The sequence below is a fragment of the Macrobrachium rosenbergii genome, chromosome 17, assembly GCF_040412425.1.
Source record: "Macrobrachium rosenbergii isolate ZJJX-2024 chromosome 17, ASM4041242v1, whole genome shotgun sequence".
Classification (NCBI taxonomy): domain Eukaryota; kingdom Metazoa; phylum Arthropoda; class Malacostraca; order Decapoda; family Palaemonidae; genus Macrobrachium; species Macrobrachium rosenbergii.
The window spans coordinates 11,401,270-11,421,269 of NC_089757.1; the positions used below are offsets into that span (position 1 = coordinate 11,401,270).

General features: G+C 35.8%; 1 protein-coding gene across 1 annotated transcript in view; it reads right to left on the reverse strand.

The window, feature by feature from the left end:
- LOC136847553 (probable 3',5'-cyclic phosphodiesterase pde-5) overlaps positions 1-20,000 on the reverse strand; it is a 275,359-nt gene that overhangs the window by 31,597 nt on the left and 223,762 nt on the right. Inside the window, exon 8 of the mRNA XM_067119278.1 lies at positions 2,819-3,013. Coding sequence (XP_066975379.1) covers positions 2,819-3,013 — 195 coding nt within the window. The remainder of the gene's footprint in view (positions 1-2,818; positions 3,014-20,000) is intronic.

Genomic DNA, 20,000 nt, shown 5'->3' on the forward strand with positions numbered 1-20,000 from the left:
AAAATAATCATCTTTGGCATTATCAGTAATATATATATTTGCTACTAACACTGTGTGTATGTATGTGTACACGTATGTGGATATTTTTATATATATATATATATATATATATATATATATATATATATATATATATGTACATATATTTACATATATAGTATTGTAACAAATATATATATATATATATATATATATATATATATATATATATATATATATATATATATATATATATATATATATATATATATATATTATATATATATATATAAACAAATTCCATTATTTTAATGACTAAAACAAAACACAATATATAAGCAAGAGCCAGAAAACTCAAAAATTTTATATATATATATATAATATATATATATATATATATATATATATATATATATATATATATATATATATATATATATATATATATATATATATATGGAATATCATCCTAATTGAGTGAGAGATGGGATTCTGACCACCACTAGATCGAAAGGTATAGTTTATTACTAACAAAAGGGCTTTTGGAAATGCAAAGGACTTTGTTTCACCTGATATGTTACTTAATATTTTAATGTTCTTATATATTAAAAAGGAAAAAATAAAAGAAAACTTTTTATTGCTGGGAATTAATAACAATGGTTAACTAGTCTAATACGAATATTCTGACGAGCGTTTTGTACTAATCATCATCAGCTTCATTACCATCATCACCAGTATCTAAATTATAACCATCATTATCAAAATCATAACCATCATTAACAAAATGATAATCATCATCGTCATCAAAATTATAATCATCCTCATTATCATTATCAAAATCATAATCATCATCATCGTTTCTGTAGTCATTAAATTCATAACCATCATCATTATTATCAAAATCATAATCATCAAAAACATAACCATCATCCTCATTAAATCATGACCATCATCACCAAAAACATCATCATCTAAATCATAAGCATCATCATTAAAATCATAGTCACCATCCTCACCAAAATCATAAGCATCATCATCATAAAAATCATAATCACCATCCTCATCAAAATCATGACCACCATCATCGAAATCATCGTCATCATCTAAATCATCACCATCATCATCATCATCATCAAAATCATCATAGTCATCAAAATAATAATCATCATAAAAATCATAATCATCATGCTCTTCAAAATCATGACCGTCATCATCGAAATCATAACCTTCATTATCAAAATCATAATCATTACCATCATCAAAATTATAATTGTTATTATCATAATCAAAATCATCATCGTCATCAAAATCATAACCATCATCAAAATCATAATGATCATCACAGCTTCCAAAGCCGCTCTATGTAAATGGCCTCTGTGAAATTCGGCCTTAATGTCGTTCCTGTCCTTTCACTTCCATAGATCTCCGCTCACCACCAGCCTTCCGCCTCATAGTTCTTCTCCAGGTAGGTCTAGGTCTTCTTTGCTATAAGAAATATGAAAAAATTGTGTTCTGCGTTTTCCCCATGTCAATCAATTACATTTTCTCGTGCAAAATCTTTTGGTCACAAAATAAGCCTGGAAAAACACGAAATGAGTGTGCAGAGTCCCCGTTAAATATGAAAAAGACGATTTTTTTTTTTTTACAGAACTCATCCTTACATGACATTTATACAATCCAGATCTTCCAAACACATTCCCAAAACTTGGTTCTATGAAATCATACATCATGCGGGTCACAACGAGGCTTTCCAGGACAACTGTACGACTGAGGAAGAAGTCTTGATAACATTTCGTACATTAACATGAAAAAGGTTTTCCCTGAACATACTTCATGGAAAAAAAAATCGATTATTAAAAATATATATTATTATCACGCCCCTTCAAAAAAAAAAAAAAAAATATATATATATATATATATATATATATATATATATATATATATATATATATATATATATATATATATATATATATATATATGGCAATACAGGACTCCTTTAGCCAGCACCAATATTACGTTGAACCCGAATCACCAGTTAAATTAAGTATAAGGATGCAAATTACATTTCACCCTTCATCACTCAAACGTCTGAGCCTCACTTCCCCGAAAAGCCGAAAGAGGGCCTAAGTACTTATTTACAGACGTGGTCCTAAATAAGGCGCGCTGAGTTTAATTTACGACGAAGGAAAGTCATAAATGATAAATGAGGTTAATTTAAGAACTCGCCTTATCAGACTATCTCCTCCCAAAGCCCGTTGTTTGCTTACTGCTCATTTCGGGAATTAATGTTTATCTTTGATTTCAAAATTCAGATCTCTTTCTCCAGCTTGTTTAACTATCACTTCCCGTTCTTCCCGTCGTTTGTGATATGATTATTCGCTTCTTCTTCTTCTTCTTCTTTTGATTATACTTATTTACACAAGGATAAAAGTTTTTATTCAGCAAGTCTACTTGAGCTTAAATGAAGTGTGCATTCAACAGCATTCCCAGTGATAAGCCTCTGAAACTGCTTGAGGTCGTTTTATAAAACCTAGATGCGCCAGACTTATACACACAAACCAACAATACACATACGCATGCATACACATACATACATACATACATATGTATAATATATACATGCATACACATATTATAAATAAAAAAAAAATATAATATATATATAATATATATATAAAACACACATATATATTTATAATATATTATATATAACATATGTGTGTATATATATTTATATATATATATATATATATATATATATATATATATATATATATATATATATATATTACTATCTCTCTCTCTCTTTCATAGTGTATTCCTCCTTTCCCCTTACCTGATCTCCTTAGAGGCCTGAGGTGGGTTGTCTTCGTCGAATTCGCTCCCCATGTCGAAGATCCTCGCGTACAGCTGTCGATTCTTGGAATCGACCAAGAAGAGCGAAGCTCTGTCGGCGTTCACCAGCCTCTGGGCGAAGTTCATGACCTTCATGATGAGTGTGTCCATGCTCACCATGTCCTGGAAGATGGATCTGGAAGGAGAAAAAAAATATGGAATCAGTAGATGCGGTAGGCTTCTGGAAAGTCAGTGAAATCTCCGAGATAAGAATCAATATCTGCTTGTTTTAAGAATCTTTTGGTTTATGGAAAAGACTCAATAACACCCTGGAAATACCAGTTAATTCAAAATTTCAAATGAACCAGTTGCTTTCTGGAATCGTGAGTCGGTAAGTCTGGAATAAGGAAATAGTGGTGTTAAAAATCCGTTGGCTTCAGAAATTCCTTCAATAAAATTCACAGTTGACATCAAACTGACTGTTGGAATTAGGAAGCGATATATTCCCAGAATCACGAGTCAGCAAGTCTGATTTAGGCCATTTCATTCAATCAGGAATTGAGAAACATACGGAATCATGAGTCAACAAATCTTTGGAATTACGTTTTACATACTGATGTTAAACAAAAAGGCCAAGAAGCGATAGATCTTTGGAATTGATTAGATGACGACAGAATTATAAAATTAGGGAGAAATAGTCCTAGGGCATTAGGAATAAGGCAGCTCTGGAATTATGAATGGATAGATTTATGAAGTTACAAATTCGTAGATCTTGTTAAATAAGAATTTATAGACTTGCGTAACGTGGAATCAGTCAGGAATCTGTTCTTCCATTTACATTCGTTAAACCTTCGTGACGCAAGACAAAAAAAGCTAAAGCCAAATTTCTTTGGCTTCCCTTTTAAGCTTTAGAATTTTCTAACAACTTCCGTTTACCCAAAGCCCTGTAATCCCCATTTTTCCCCTTGTTTTCCCTTCAGGCTTCAGCTGGATAAAGGCAATTAGCTGCCCTGAAGTAAGCCTGCACAACATGACAAAATCTCAATATTTTCAACAGGGGTGACCTAAAAATTTTGTGCGTTGGTAACACCAACAGCAAAAATAATGGTGATAGAAACGTGCGTTCCCTTTTACCAATAATGTCGCATTATGTTGGTAAATACATCATAATATCATTGATAAATAACAAAAACAACAAAAACACTGGTGATCAATTTAACAGTAACGTTATCATGCTACTAGATTTTTTAATAATAATAATAATAATAATAATAATAATAATAATAACGAAGGAGCTCAATTCAACAATAGAGTTATAATACTCTTATAATAATAATAATAATAAAATAATAATAATAATCAACAATAATAGTTAATCGAAGGAACTCTTCAACAATAAGTTAATACTCTTATAATAATAATAATAATAATAATAATAATAATAATAATAATAATAATAATAACGAAGGAGTTCAATTCAACAATAGAGTTATCAAGCTAGTATAATAATAATAATAATAATAATAATAATAATAATAATAATAATAATAATAATAATAATAATACCGTAGGTACTCAATTCAACCATAAAGCTATCAGGGTACTAGATTTCAGTAATAATAATAATAATAATAATAATAATAATAATAATAATAATAATAATAATAATAATAATAAATGTTCCTCACTTCACCGAAATTATTAAGCAACGTTGGTAAAACCAGACTGATGTCTGGTAACTGTGGCCGTAAGTTAATTACGCTCCGGGCCCATGTCACAGTTAAGCTAGTCAGTTTCAGCGTGTGTTAATAGAGCATGAAGTTTGATTACTTTACGAGGCTTGACTGTGTTGAGCCTCACCATTATGCCTGAGAGTGAATGTAGATCATCGTTAGAGAGAGAGAGAGAGAGAGAGAGAGAGAGAGAGAGAGAGAGAGAGAACTGTAACTTCCATAGAAATCATTTGCATACTTAATGAAATATAGCACGGTTTTCATTAAGTCAGACCGACTGAATTGCAATAATGACATATGAATGGTAACGAATGAAAACTCGAAGTTTAGAAAGAAAGGTAGATTAAGTTTAATAGTTGAAGAGTAATACAACAGGGAAACGTTAGAAATAATAATAATAATAATAATAATAATAATAATAATAATAATAATAATAATAATAAATTTTTAATGAAATGTTTCACTATATATATACAGTACAACTATGCTTAGATTACATATATATATATATATATATATATATATATATATATATATATATATATATATATATATATATATATATTACATAAATATTTATGAATTTTTATCACCTAACCGTAACATTTTGATATTCACAAACACTGATCTATAAATGTCGTTCAATGTCTAATCCGCTCTATCTCGAAATATTGCCAAAGGAATTATTATTGATAAGTGGGTCGTGGCCTTATCAGTTATAATTCCCCTTCGGTATTATTCCCGAGGTAAAGGGTATTGGATACTAAACGACTTTTGTAGCTTAATGTTTGTGATATATATATATATATATATATATATATATATATATATATATATATATATATATATATATATATATATATATATATATATATATATATATATATATATATATATATATATATATATATATATATATATATATATATATATATATGTATGTATGTATGTATATGTATGTGTGTGTGTTTATATTACTCGTATTAGGTTTCAGTAAGACGGGGTGGTTTAGACTCCAGATTCTTCTTAATTTACTAAGTACAGGCTTTCGAAGACATACAGTCTTCTTCGTCAGCTGACGATGCAGTTTCTAATCCCCGCGGGTGTTCTGCCCTTCCCAGCAGTCTTCTTGATCTCCGTGGCCGTATGCTTAATTTCGAACAACAAAGGATTAAGCATTTGGCCACGGTGATCACGACGACTGTAGCGAAGGGCATACATATATACCCAATCGCAGCTGTTATCTCCACAGTGCACCGGCACCTGAAGAAGAAGACTGTATGTCTTCGAAAGCCTGTACTTAGTACATTAAAGAATCTGGAATCTAAACCGTCCCGACCTATTGAAGCTTAGCACGAGTAATATGAATATATATAAATAGAGAAGTTATGTGTCTATTTTTGCGACATATATATATACATATATATATAAATAAATAAATAAATAAATATATATATAATATATATATATATATATATATATATATATATATATATATATATATATATATATATATATATATATATATATATACAATCACAACTGCATAGCCTAAATAATAACAAAATATATTCCTGCACCCAACACTCCACCTTCATACAATCCCGACAGACATCCCATTTCCTAAATCTTTTTCTTCCTCCTTACCCGTCCTAACATCTTCATCCCCGAAAAAAAATCCCACCTCTGGCCAACCCGTTGCAACGTCAGCTGTTATGGGAGGAAAATCGATCGCGTCACCGTCAGGAGGAACCACCACCAGGTGATTCTGGCCTCCATATCACCTTTCCTGACCCCCTTTAACCTCGGTAGAATGCTAGTTTTTCGTTCTCTCTCTCTTTTCTCTCTCTCTCTCTCTCTCTTTTCGTTTCTTTGGAGAATCTGTCATTTCGGTTTGTATATTTAATTCATATTTCTTTGATTTATTTAAATGGGATTAGTAGTCTATCGGATTTTTGACGCACTGGACAAGTATTTACTTATATCAAGTGTTTTTTTCTATTGATTGTTATCACGGTGATCAAGATTAGGTGATATTAAATTTTCCCATTAAATAATTAGTAAATTGATCACGAATAAAGTTAAGTACGATACCCTTCTGGTAACTATTAAACTAATTAACAATTAAGCTGTTGAATCAGACACTTTGTTCTAGTAAAAACACGCTGATCAAAGATTAAACGTCGAATAAGAATTTCTAACTGTTATTGCAATGGATTTTGATTTTATAAACGCTTAAAAACTGTTCATTGCTACGGGCTCTGAAGAGTACCTGTTGATTACCTGTTTCGTAAAAAATGACGGCAATGTTTCAATTAATTCTGCTACGGCATCGTATTTATAATGTATCAAACGCATTATATTACTCTGCATTTCCTGTTAAAAAACTTGTGAAAGTTTAATGTAACGTTTAATTAACCGCAGGCGACCTGTGTTACGCATAGAAGATATAAATACACAAACATCTGACGTTTGACGCGGTAAGATACTCCATCAGCCGGTATATTTAGCGCCTCACTGTAACCCATTTTCCGTTGCAATTGTTAATGTTTTTTACACATTTCACTATCCTCTTCTCTTAGCAGGGGTTGTGACAGGCGTGGGTGATTAAACTGTCAAGGCGATAATGCTCTTAGCGTCTATAGATAACTGATAAGTTTTTTGTTTTTGTTTTTTCTAAGTTGACGGTAAATATCCACAACTGATATCACTACAGCTCGTGCTCAGCAACCACCATTGGCTATATCCATAACGACTGTGTATATTCACCTTTAGTTTAAAAAACCAGACTCTAGAGATGGTATTATCATTTATTGTTTAATACTCAAATTACTGGAAAATATTGGGAGTTTTGAATACAAAAGCATAATTGGGCAATACGTTTTCAATCATATTTTTATTCTAGTACTCAAATTATAGATTGGATTACTTTCTGAGCTTTTATAATGGAGACAAAATTAGAAGATACATCTTTCTGTGTTTTTTTCCAACTCGATCATTACAACAAAAGACTTTTCATTCATTGCTCTAAATAGATACCTTTGTTTATTGGCTCACGTTGTGAGAAAAGGCATTTCTGTTTCCATGTACAATTCTAAAAGATACGATTGATCATTTGCAAGAATCCTTTGAATGTGTAATTCTATTGTTTTAGTTTAGATGTTCTAAAATTATATATAAAACTCCTTTTCTATGAGCTTGTCATATTCTTTAGAACGCCATTTTATTTTGGGGCATGATAGTAAAAAATGCCGTCTATTTATCGACAACACAACATTGAAATTTTAGCAAAAAACTATTCGTTTTTCACGTACATTTCTGAAAGAATACCATTGACAATTAGCAAGACCCTTTTTATATGTATTTCCGAATATTTTCTTTTCCAGATATTCTAAAAATTATACAGAAAAATTTTACATGCTTGTGACTTTAGAAAATGCAATTCTATTTTCAGATAACAGATACCGTCTGCTTTCAATAATATTCTGAATTTTCTTCTTGATACTCCGAAAAAATGCGTGTAATTTTTATTATAACAAAGTCGAAGAAAAATGAACTTGATACTCTGTATAATAGCTGTCACGAGATAAAATTTTTATAGCTGCCATTTTTACATTTTTAGATAATGTAATATTAAGAATTTACATTTGGGACTTTAGCCTAATATTCTTAGAAAATTTGCGTTCAGGTTATATGGAATATAGAAAAAAGCTTTACCATTAACTCGAAAACAGTCTCACAAATATATTGCAGAGCAATATACTTTATATGAAAATCTGGAGGACCGGACTTCGAAAAAAGAATTATTTTCTTGATACAAATTAAATGATGTTCTACACTGGGGGACGGTTCCTGTTGTATCGTTCACGCCAAAGCATCCATACTTTCCCTCTCGCTTCCTTTGGGTCTAATGCTCTATTCACAATACATACTTTTGGAAACTCTCTCTCTCTCTCTCTCTCTCTCTCTCTCTCTCTCTCTCTCTCTCTCTCTCTCAAACAAGTGCGTAGGAATATTAAGTAACTGCAGGAACTCGGAAAAATCTTCTGCAACACCAAAAGTTTTTCCTCTTACGGTCGCTAAAGTTGGTGAAACTTTATCCTGAACGAAGATTAAAACCATTTCTTAAGATTGTATCTCCTCCCTCCCCGACCCCTGTGTGTGTGTGTGTGTGTGTGTGTGTGTGTGTGTGTGTGTGTGTGGGTGTGCGCGCGCGCGCTCAGAAGAAAGCTCGCTGTGATATTCAGTTCAGAGATAATGCCGTGAAAATGGTAAATGGTATATGGAAAGAGATACCAATTAGTCAGCAAAGGCTGTATATCTTGCAAGAAACAAAGAAAGATATATATAATATATATATATATATATATATATATATATATATATATATATATATATATATATATATATATATATATATATATATATATATATATATATATATAAGGATGTTTGTATCTGTTCAAATCACACCTGCATATAAAACACACGTGCGTCTCTGAATTAGGTCAGACGATAACAATGTACTTAAAAAAATTATTATCATGGAATCATTAGCTAATGAGCCTGCATCTCCAGAACTCCCCATTTAAGAAGACGACTGATTCCACTTCAGGTTCGTCAACAACGATTGCCGGAGAACAAAGCGTACACCCAATTAGTAGCTTCCCGCCCCACCCTCTTTTTTTTTTTTTTTTTTTTTTTTTTTACTTTTTTTACGTCTGAACTTTCTTTCATATTCTTATTTCCTTCTATGTTTTGAATTAACTAGTTCTTGAGAACTTAACATATGACTTGCCATCAACAGCGGTTCAAAAGAGAGTTTCCAGCAATTAAACGGAATTTGTTGATCATGCCAGAATAACTTTCGTCTTTCATCGATAATAATAAAATCCGAATGGATCTTTCTTGTTTGTCCGCCCCGGGTGGGTGCTGGGTAGGTAGGGGATCGGGAGGGTGCTGCAAACCTGGTAGGTAGGGGGGATCGGGAGACACATCCACCTCCTCCTGCAAACCTGTTTTTCCGCCCTGGGTGGGGCGGGGTAGGGAGACATGAAGGGCAGCGCCGGGTTCCAGCACAGAGTAGAGCGCGCCCTCCAGCTCTTTAGAGAATAAATCGTTTCAAACAATGTGAGAGTTTTATATGGATTTTAAAAGTAAGAATGAGTCATAAAATGCAATGATGCATGTGCACCAAGAAATTTATAGAGCACTCCGACTCTTGCAGCACTCACCCTACGGCTCTCAAAACTCACTGTGACCATCGAACTTGCTTATGGCCCCATTAAGGTCCGCAAAAAGTGCCAGTAACGATTTCCTTGCCATGGGGAAGACTCAAACTAGTCCACTTACTGGAGCCCAACAGGGTAACGTCCTATTCACAGGAGGCACAAAAAACCATCGACAACCTTAAATTAATTTAAAAGTAATAAAAGAAGCCACATATCTATGAACTCTTACCCTACGGCAATTTTATTCGTAGAAAATCAATTCAGCACAAATAACTTTCCCGTTTCGCCAAAAATACAATCACATAGAGTCTCAACTTTATTTTCAATAAAACAGCAAGAGAGAGAATTCAGCTGAGCACTCACTTTCTAAAGTCTTTTAAGAGCACAAAATGTGTGGGAGTCAAGACGATTCTCTCCGGGTTTGCAGAGTGGTAGCTCAGTCTGGGCATCCTAGTGTTAAAATAACTTTAGTCCATTCACCCACCAATTCTTTAGAAAATGATTGAAGATAAATTTCACACTACTCCTCAATCTTTTGGTTCTCGGGCTTTATAGTGACTGGCGTTGATGATCGTGGCCGTCGCGACACCAGATTAAGGATACAAATCAATCAGCAGACCCACGACGTCATTCTGTCTTGCAACATCTCTGCCCCAACCATCATGTGGACCCTCAGCATCGAGGGGTTCGTAAAATAAGGAGAGAAAAATTCACAAGATAACTGGACTGAGAAGGTTCGAGACAAAGTGGAGGTCTTATAAAACTAGCGGTGGCTTACAATGAGACCCGAAAGCCACTGGAGGAAAAGTGAGAAAAATAATCGTTTTGTTTAGAAAGTGAAAAATATAAGTAAAAGAGAGAGAGAGAGAGAGAGAGAGAGAGAGAGAGAGAGAGAGAGAGAGAGAGAGAGCGCTTGCGAATGAATAGGAGTATTGCGATTAATATTTACTTTCAGGTTGATTCCATGGCTGTGTGTGCTTGCAGAGTAATTGAAAGATATGGGCTGAGGTAATGGTAGTGAAATGTATACATGAGATTATTTAGCGAAACAAGGTTAAAGTCATACCCCAGGAAAACCATATACTGTTTATCAACTGGATGGAAACAATTATTATTATTATTTCAATAGATGAAAAGTATTCACATGGAACAAGCACACAGAGTGGCCACTGACTTCAAATTCAAACTTCCCAAGAATGTTCGTTTCAACCTCCCACCGCAGACCCCACACTGCAGTAGTAACTGATCATGATGTAGAGCCAGTGATTTTTCATCGCCCTGGGGAGACGCGAACCCGCGACATCCGAGCAGCATTACAAGACACTAACCACTATACCAGCGGACCAAAAGCATGTTACGCAATGATAATCGTCAACCGATGCATATGAATATTATATACATTTAAAAAATTATTAACCAAAGACCTTAAGTATAAATCTAAACAAGCGATGGCAAAATCAAAGCATACAGAAACGGAATGAAATACAAATATTAGCCCGTCAAACATTCCTACTACTCTTTTGGGAGCAGTCCTCATCAAAACCGAAAACTGGAAGGGGGAAGAACTTCAAACCCATCGAGATTTCATTTCGAAATCTGTGGACGCTGGTCGAACAGCTGATTGATCACACTGGTCGTTATAGTTGCTAATCCTTTCAACCCATTTGAAGTTATTGATATGATATCCACAGTGCTCCAGCTGCGTAAAAAACGATGGTTGAAAATTTTTAATGACGGAGATGTGAAAGCGTCAAGCACAAATGACGAAGGGAGATAATTATAGAAGCTTATCAGTGCAGTCGTAAAAAGAATTCAGAACTTTATTCGCGTTATTTTTAATTGAAACCGGAGCTGAAGTCCGGAGAGAGAGAGAGAGAGAGAGAGAGAGAGAGAGAGAGAGAGAGAGAGAGAGAGAGAGAGAGAGAGAGAGAGAGAGAGAGAGAGAGAGAGAGAGAAAGAGAGAGAGAGTTTCTACTAAATAAAAAAATAAGGGAATAATTACAAGAAAGTGAGAGAGAAAGAAGGAAGGGGATGAGAGACAAGACCCTTATAACTAAATGGAGAGAGAGAGAGAGAGAGAGAGAGAGAGAGAGAGAGAGAGAAATTTCTTTTCTAAGAAGAGATGAAAAAATAAGGGAAAGTTATGACACAGTAAGAAGGGAGGCGATGAGAGAAAAGACCCTTTTCATTTAATGAAGAGAGAGAGAGAGAGAGAGAGAGAGAGAGAGAGAGAGAGAGAGAGAGAGAGAGAGAGAGAGAGAGAGAATCTTTCTTTCATTTTAGAGGAAAAAATACAAAATGGGATTTTTTTATCTGTCCCCCGCATAACAGAAGCATGTGCATATTTTGAGGTCAGAATCCCCATGTTTTCAGGCACCGATTCACGCTGGTTTTATATTGCATTAAACGCTGACTATTTTTAGACTTTACGAAGATTACATCTGCTCTGTCAAAGAGGCAATGAGATATTAAATGTCGGCAACAATGCAATTAAGTATTATATAACTTGTGAAATGAAACGTATGTTTTTGCCTTCATTTTCGTTTTTTTGTACTTATCAGAATCGACACAGAAAATAAATATTATGCAATATATAATGAGAGCTTGTACAATACTGCAAAGTATAAACAAAAATAAGAATGATTTTTTCACTGATTTTCTCTTTTCCCTTCAGGCATTCTCAGAAGGGAAATTCTCAGAAAAAGGGGATTTCTCAGAAGAAGGGAATTCTCAGAGGAAGGAAAATTCTCAGAAAGGGAATAAGATTGCAAATCATCCCAACAGCTGAATCGTCACGTTTCCCTGGCCGAGTCACTCAACCCCGTCCTATTAAGTCAGGATCCGTCCAGTTGTCCACTTCTGTTTGTTGATGAAACGGAGGATGGATGTCGTTAAACTGTCTGCGACTGGCTTTTGAAGAGATATCGCAGCGGTTCTCAAGCGCTGGGAAATTCTGTTAACATGGATAGCCTTTTAGCTAACAGACCCTTCGCCGATTTTACATAAGGTGCTGAGATTTCGCTAAAGAAAACTCCGTGTTTGAGTTCATGCGTGTGCTACATTATATAGGGCCAGTGGAGAGAGAGAGGAGAGAGAGAGAGAGAGAGAGAGAGAGAGAGAGAGAGAATGTGAATGACTGAAAGGGATATTGTGATTAATATTCACTTTCAGCTTGATTCCATGGTTGTAAGTATTTGCATATGAATTTGTAAGATATCAGCTGAAGGATGTCTGATGAAATCGTTTAGCGATGCATGGATTAATTCATATCAGAAGGAAAAACAACATACTATTTATCAACTGGATGCAAACAAACATGAAATAATGACAGTTATCAACCAATGCATATAAATATTTCCTACATTACAAGAAGATGATTAACCAAAAATTCAAATCCATCTAAACAGGCGATCGCAAAATTACAAAATACAGAAACAATGAAATACAAATATTAACCCGTCAAACATTATCCCCCTTCTTCTTGGGGCAGTTCTCATCTAAAACCGAAAACTGGAAAGTGAAAAATTCCAAACACAGGCAGACTTCATTCTGAAATCTGTGGACGTTGGTCGAACAGCTGATTGATCACACTGGTCGCTAGTTGCAAAGCCCTTCAAACCATTTGAAGTTATTTACACGAGATTCACGATGCTTTTACTGAGCAAAAAAAATCATAATTGAAAATTTGTTCTTACTGAAGTGTGAAAGCGTCAAACAAAAAGGAAAAAGAGAGACAATTATAGAACCTTATGAGTCCAGTTGTAAAAAGAATTCAAAACTTTATTCAGGTTATTTTTTATTGATAACGGAGCAGGATTTCAAAGAGAGAGAGAGAGAGAGAGAGAGAGAGAGAGAGAGAGAGAGAGAGAGAGAGACCTTTCTTTTATTTTAGGGGATGAGTTAAAAAAAATTTTTGATCTATCTACGCGCAAAACAGAAGCACACGTATACTTTTTAGGACAGAATCCATAAGTCCGAGCAATAATTCACTCTGGTTTAATATGGCATTAAACTCTGTATTGTTAGGCCTTACGAATATTACGACTGCTCAGTCAGAGGGCATGAAGAATTATAGGATGGTAACAATGCAATTAAGATTTAACTAATAGGAAAAATTAAATGTATGGTTTTGCTTTCATTTCTTCAGTTGTCTCTACTTAACAGAATCGACACAGAAGACTAAGAGGCGTGGGTGCATATTGCTAGCAGCTGACAACAACTCAAACATAAATATTTGTACGATATATAACGTTGAGACCTTGCACGGTACTGCAAATGAAAGCCAGAAATAAGTATTTTTTCTTCACTCCTTTCCTCTTGTCCCTTCAGGCACTCTCAGGTGTCGCCAATGAAAGGACGAGAAAGGAAATAGGATTGTAAATTATCCCTACAGCCAACTCGTCACGTTGCCGTGGCTGAGTCACTCAGCTCCATCCTCCCAAGTCAGGCTCCGTCCACTTGTCCACTTCTGGTTGGTGATAAAACCGAGGCTGGATGTCGCCAGACTACCTGGCCTTCGGTATATATCGCGAGCGGTTCTCAAATTCTGAAAAAGTCTGTTAGTATGGACAGCCGTTTAGCGAACAGACCCCTCAAATGCATTTACCCATCAGGTGCAGAGATTTCGTTGACAAGACCAACCCGCATAAGCGCGCGCAACGATGTGTTCGTGTATATGCATGTACAAGTTTATATAGGGGCCAGTGGGGAGAGAGAGAGAGAGAGAGAGAGAGAGAGAGAGAGAGAGAGAGAGAGAGAGAGAGAGAGAGAGAGAGAGAGATCTGGATTCAATTTCGAATTCCATGGAAGTTGGTAGAACAGCTGATTTATCACACTGGTCGTTAGTTACAATCCTTTCAAACCATTTAAAGTTATTTATATGAGATTCACGGTGCTTTAACTGCGCAAAAAAAAAAACATAAATGAAAACTTTTAATTACGGAGATGAGAAGGCGTCAAGCACAAAAGAAACAGGGTGACGTTTATAGAACATTACCAGTCAAAAGATTTCAAAATTTTATTTACGATATTTGTAATTGATACCGGAGCTGGGTTCCAGAGAGAGAGAGAGAGAGAGAGAGAGAGAGAGAGAGAGAGAGAGAGAGAGAGAGAGTCTTTCTTTCATTTTAGAGCAAAAAATACAAAATGGGGTTTTTTTATCTGTCCCCCCGCACAACAGAAGCATGAGCATATTTTCAGGTAAGAATCCTCATGTTTTAAGGCACCAATTCGCGCTGGTTTTATGTGGTATTCACCGCCTCGTATTTTTGACCTTACGAGGATTATATCTGCTCTGTCAAAGAGGGAACGAAAAATTAAAGGTCAACAATGCAATTAAGTATTAGATAACTGGTGAAATGAAACGTATATTTTTTCCTTCATTTTTCGTTTTTTTTTTTGTACTTATCAGAGTCGACCCAGAAAACAAAACGCTTAGATGCACATTGTTAGCTCCTGCGAACAATTTGCACATAAATATTTATGCAATATATACTACAACAAGTTGAGAGCTTGCACAATACTGCAAAATACATACACAAATAACAATTATTTTTTCACTGATTTTCTCTTTTCCCTTCTGGCGTTCTCAAAAGAGAAATTCTCAGAAGGGAAATTCTCAGAAAAAGGGGAATTCTCAGAGGAAAGGGAATTCTCAAAAGAAGGGGAATTCTCAGAGGAAGGGAAATTCTCAGAAAGGAGAATAGGATTGCAAATCATCCCAACAGCCGAATCTTCACGCTGCCTTGGCTGAGTCACTCAACCCCGTCCTGTTAAGTTCGTGTATATGCATGTGCTAGTTTATATAGGGGCCAGTGAGAGAGAGAGAGAGAGAGAGAGAGAGAGAGAGAGAGAGAGAGAGAGAGAGAGAGAGAGAGACGGGGGACGGTTTGCAAATGACTGAACGGGATATTGTGATTAATATTTACTCTTAGCTTCATTCCATGGCTGCGTATTTGCAAATTAATTGAATGACATTAACTAATGGATGGCAGTGCAGTGTATACATGAGATTGTTTTAGCGAAGCATAGATAAATTCGTTTCAGAGGAAAACACCAAACACTATTTATCAACTGGATGCAAACACACATGAAATAATGATAGTTATTAACCAATGGATTAAATATTTCCTACATAAAAAAAAAAAACATGAATAACCAAAACCTTCAAGTATCTATCTAAACAAGCGATCGCAAAATTAAAACACACAGAAACGGAATGAAATACAAATATTAGCCCGTCAAACATTCATCCTACTCTTTTCTTTTGGGAGCAGTCCTCATCAAAACCGAAAACTGGAAGGGGAAAGAATTTCAAACCCATCTAGATTTCATTTCAAATCTGTGGACGTTGGTCGAACAGCTGATTGATCACACTGGTCGTTAGTTGCAAAGCCTTTCAAACCATTTGAAGTTATTGATATGATATTCACAGTGCTTTATCTGCGTAAAAAACGGCAATTGAGAAATTTTAATTACGGAGATGCGACAGCGTCAAGCACAAACGACAAAGGGAGATAATTATAGAAGCTTATCAGTGCAGTTGTAAAAAGAATTCAAAACTTTGTTCGCGTTATTTTTAATTGAAACCGGAGCTGAAGTCCAGAGAGAGAGAGAGAGAGAGAGAGAGAGAGAGAGAGAGAGAGAGAGAGAGAGAGAGTTTCTATTAATTAAGAAAGGTGAAATAAAAAAAGGAATAATTACAAGAAAGTGAGAGAGAAAGGGAGGGGATGAGAGACAAGACCATTCTAACTAAATGAGAGAGAGAGAGAGAGAGAGAGAGAGAGAGAGAGAGAGAGAGAGAGAGAGAGAGAAATTTCTTTTCTAAGAAGAGATGAAAAAAATAAGTGAAAATGAGGAGAAAGTGAGAAAGAAGGGAGGCGACGATGAGGGATAAGACCCTTTTAATTTAATGAGAGAGAGAGAGAGAGAGAGAGAGAGAGAGAGAGAGAGAGAGAGAGAGAAGCTTTCTTTCATTTCTGAGGATAAATTACAAAGTGGGGTTTATGATCTGTCGAGCAGCACAACAGAAGCACGCTATTATTTTTCAAGTCCGAATCCTCATGTTTCCAGGTACCAATTAACGCTGGTTTTATACGGCATTAAACGCTCAGTATTTTTGGTCCTCATGAAGATTACATCTGCTCGGTCAAAGAGGGAATGAAGAATCAAAAGGGCAGCTACAATGCAATTACGTTTTAAATAATTGGTGAAATGAAACGTATGTTTTTGCCTTAATTTCTCGCGTTTTTTGTACTTAAAAGAACTGACACTGAAGACGACAATGCGTAGGTGCTTACTGGTAGCTCCTGAGAACAACTTGAACATAAATATTTGTGCAATGTATTGTTCTCGTTAGGCCAGTCGATCGAGGTGTGGACTAGCACTCGCTAGGCCCGAATTCGAGTCTCCGGCCGTCTAATGAAGAATTAGAGGAATTTATTTCTGGTGATAGAAATTCATTTCACGCTATAATGTGGTTCGGATTCCACAATAAGCTGTAGGTTCCGTTGCTAAGTAACCAATTGGGTCTTTGTCACGTAAAATAAGTCTAATCCTTCGGCCCAGCCCTGGAAGAGCTGTCAATCAGTTCAGTGGTCTGGTAAAACTAAGGTATACTTAACTTTTTTTGTGCAACGTATACTGCAACAAGGTGAGTTCTTGCACAATACTGCAAAACAAAGAAAACAATGAGCGTCATCTGTTCACCAATTTCCCCTTTTCCCTTCTGGTAGTCTCAGGTTTCGCCAATGCGAAGACGAGAAGAAGGGAAATAGGATTGCAAATCATCCCTACAGCCGACTTGTCACGTTGCCCCGGCTGAGTCTCTCATCTCCATCCTCCTGAGACTGAATCCGTCTACTCGTCCACTTCCGATTGGTGATGCAGCCGAGGTTGGATGTCGCTAAATTGCCTGTGCTTCGCTTCTGGAGAGATATAGCGGGCGGTTCTCAAGTGCTGAGGAAATCTGGTAGCATGGACGGCCGTTTAGCGAACAGACCCTTCGCTGGTTTTACAACAAATGCAGAGATTTCGTTGACAAAACCATCCCGCATAATTGCGCGTAACTGTGTTTGCGTATGTGCGTGTGCTATATTATATAAGGCATAGTGGAAAGAGAGAGAGAGAGAGAGAGAGAGAGAGAGAGAGAGAGAGAGAGAGAGAGAGAGAGAGAGAGGGGAGTAAGATGACCTGGCTCAGGGTTGGACAACGGCTAGTCTGAGCATCGAGTTCATTAACTGTACTCCACACTGTCACACACGGAAAAAATAATTAACTGGTTATACAAGGCATTTTATGACGTCCAGTTACGACCGCAATAAAAGTGTCTAACTCCGGTGTCTGTCACGTCTCACAGTGACCTTTTACCGCTTGCACAACCGTAGCAAGGTCAACGACGTCACGCTCAGCCATGCTCCTTAATCCGGACTTTGACCGGTATGATGCCAACCGGCCCCCCTTCCCCCACCCATATCCCCGCCCCTGCCCATACTCCGCCCCCCCGACGCACACGAGTAAAAATTTATTATTATTATTTTTTTTTTTTATCCGAACTACCGCTTCTGGTATTGAAGTTTCTACGCTATCGAATTAGCTAAGGAAGGTGGTGCTTACTGGTAATGCCTATTTTGTTTAATTTTTTACATGACGGCTGTCTTTGAAGAATTTGCGTTTATTACGTTTAATTATAAATAGTCTGATATATTTTCTTGCATAAAATCTGCACTGACTGCATATTTTGAAGGAAATTGATCTCATTCAATGATACCAGAAAAGTTGAGCTCGAAAGAGAAAATAAATGTTTCGAGAACTTGATTCTCAAAAGCATTTTTATGGCCGATATGATGAGATTCTCCTGAAGTTCCGGGTTCTGATATTGATAAATTAATTTTAAAGGAAAAATATGCAATTTATTACCGTCTCTCAAACATCTGAGTATTCTTTTACTGAATAAATATAATTTTCTTTTACTGAATAAACAATTTCTTCATCTTAGTATTCTGTAAAAGAAAACTATAGTGCCGGCTTTGTCTGTCCGTCCGCACTTTATTCTGTCCGCACCTTTTCTGTCCGCCCTCAGATCTTGAAAACTACTGAGGCTAGAGGGCTGCAAGTTGGTATGCTGAGCATCCACCCTCCAATCATCAAACTTAACAAACTGCAGCCCTCTAGCCTCAGTAGTTTTTATTTTATTTAAGGTTAAAGTTAGCCATAATCGTGCTTCTGGCAACGATATAGGATATGCCACCACTGGCCGTGGTTAAAGTTTCATGGGCCGTGGCTCATACAGCATTATACCGAGACCACCGACAGATAGATCTATTTTTGGTGGCCTTGATTATACGCTGTATCGGCTCCACAGAAAACTCGATTGCGCCAAAGAAACTTCGGCGCATTTTTTACTTGTTTATATTATTCTTACGAGACTTTGCACAAAGATCGTTAAGGTGCACTTATCATAAAGGTAATAAATCCATTAAAATAAACGTTAAGCCAAAGTAACGTTTAAGTTTAACGTTCGTTTTCATGAACATGGCGCCTAAATGAAATTTTTATACGTAGGGAATTTCAGAATGCATTTAATTTGTGGAATGCTGCGCAGTCTTGATTATCAAAGACCACTGACGTCACGATGTCACTGATACTAAATCAGCCATACACTCAATCATTCAAACTCTATTTCTAAATCTATATTATTCTAAACCTTTCACGACTCATACTTCGTATCTGGCTTATTCATCTCGACACAGTTCTTAATCCAAGGATGCTCAGTAGAAGGGTCGTTCCCCAACCAGTCGACCCATCTTTTGAATGGGGACCAGCCCCAACTGGGAGCCAAAGACGGGGCAGAAAGGGGCTGGCCACACTATTCCATTGCAGCCTAGTATATATGTCACTTTATACGACGTAACTCTATGACCATTCTATGGTATGGGATTAAATCGCACTTTCTGAAACCAGGTGTTTGGCCACTCCTCTTTTCCCATCAAATTCCCTAAATTTTATGGATTTTTAGTTTTCTGTAAAAGAAAACTATTGAGATGGCTTTGTCCGTCCGTCCGCACTTTTTATGTCCGCCCTCAGATCTTAAAAACTACTGAGGCTAGAGGGCTGCAATTTTTTATGCTGCTCATCAACCCTCCAGTCATCAAACATATCAAATTGCAGCCCTCTAGCCTCAGTAGTTTTTATTTTATTTAAAGGTAAAAGTTAGCCATGA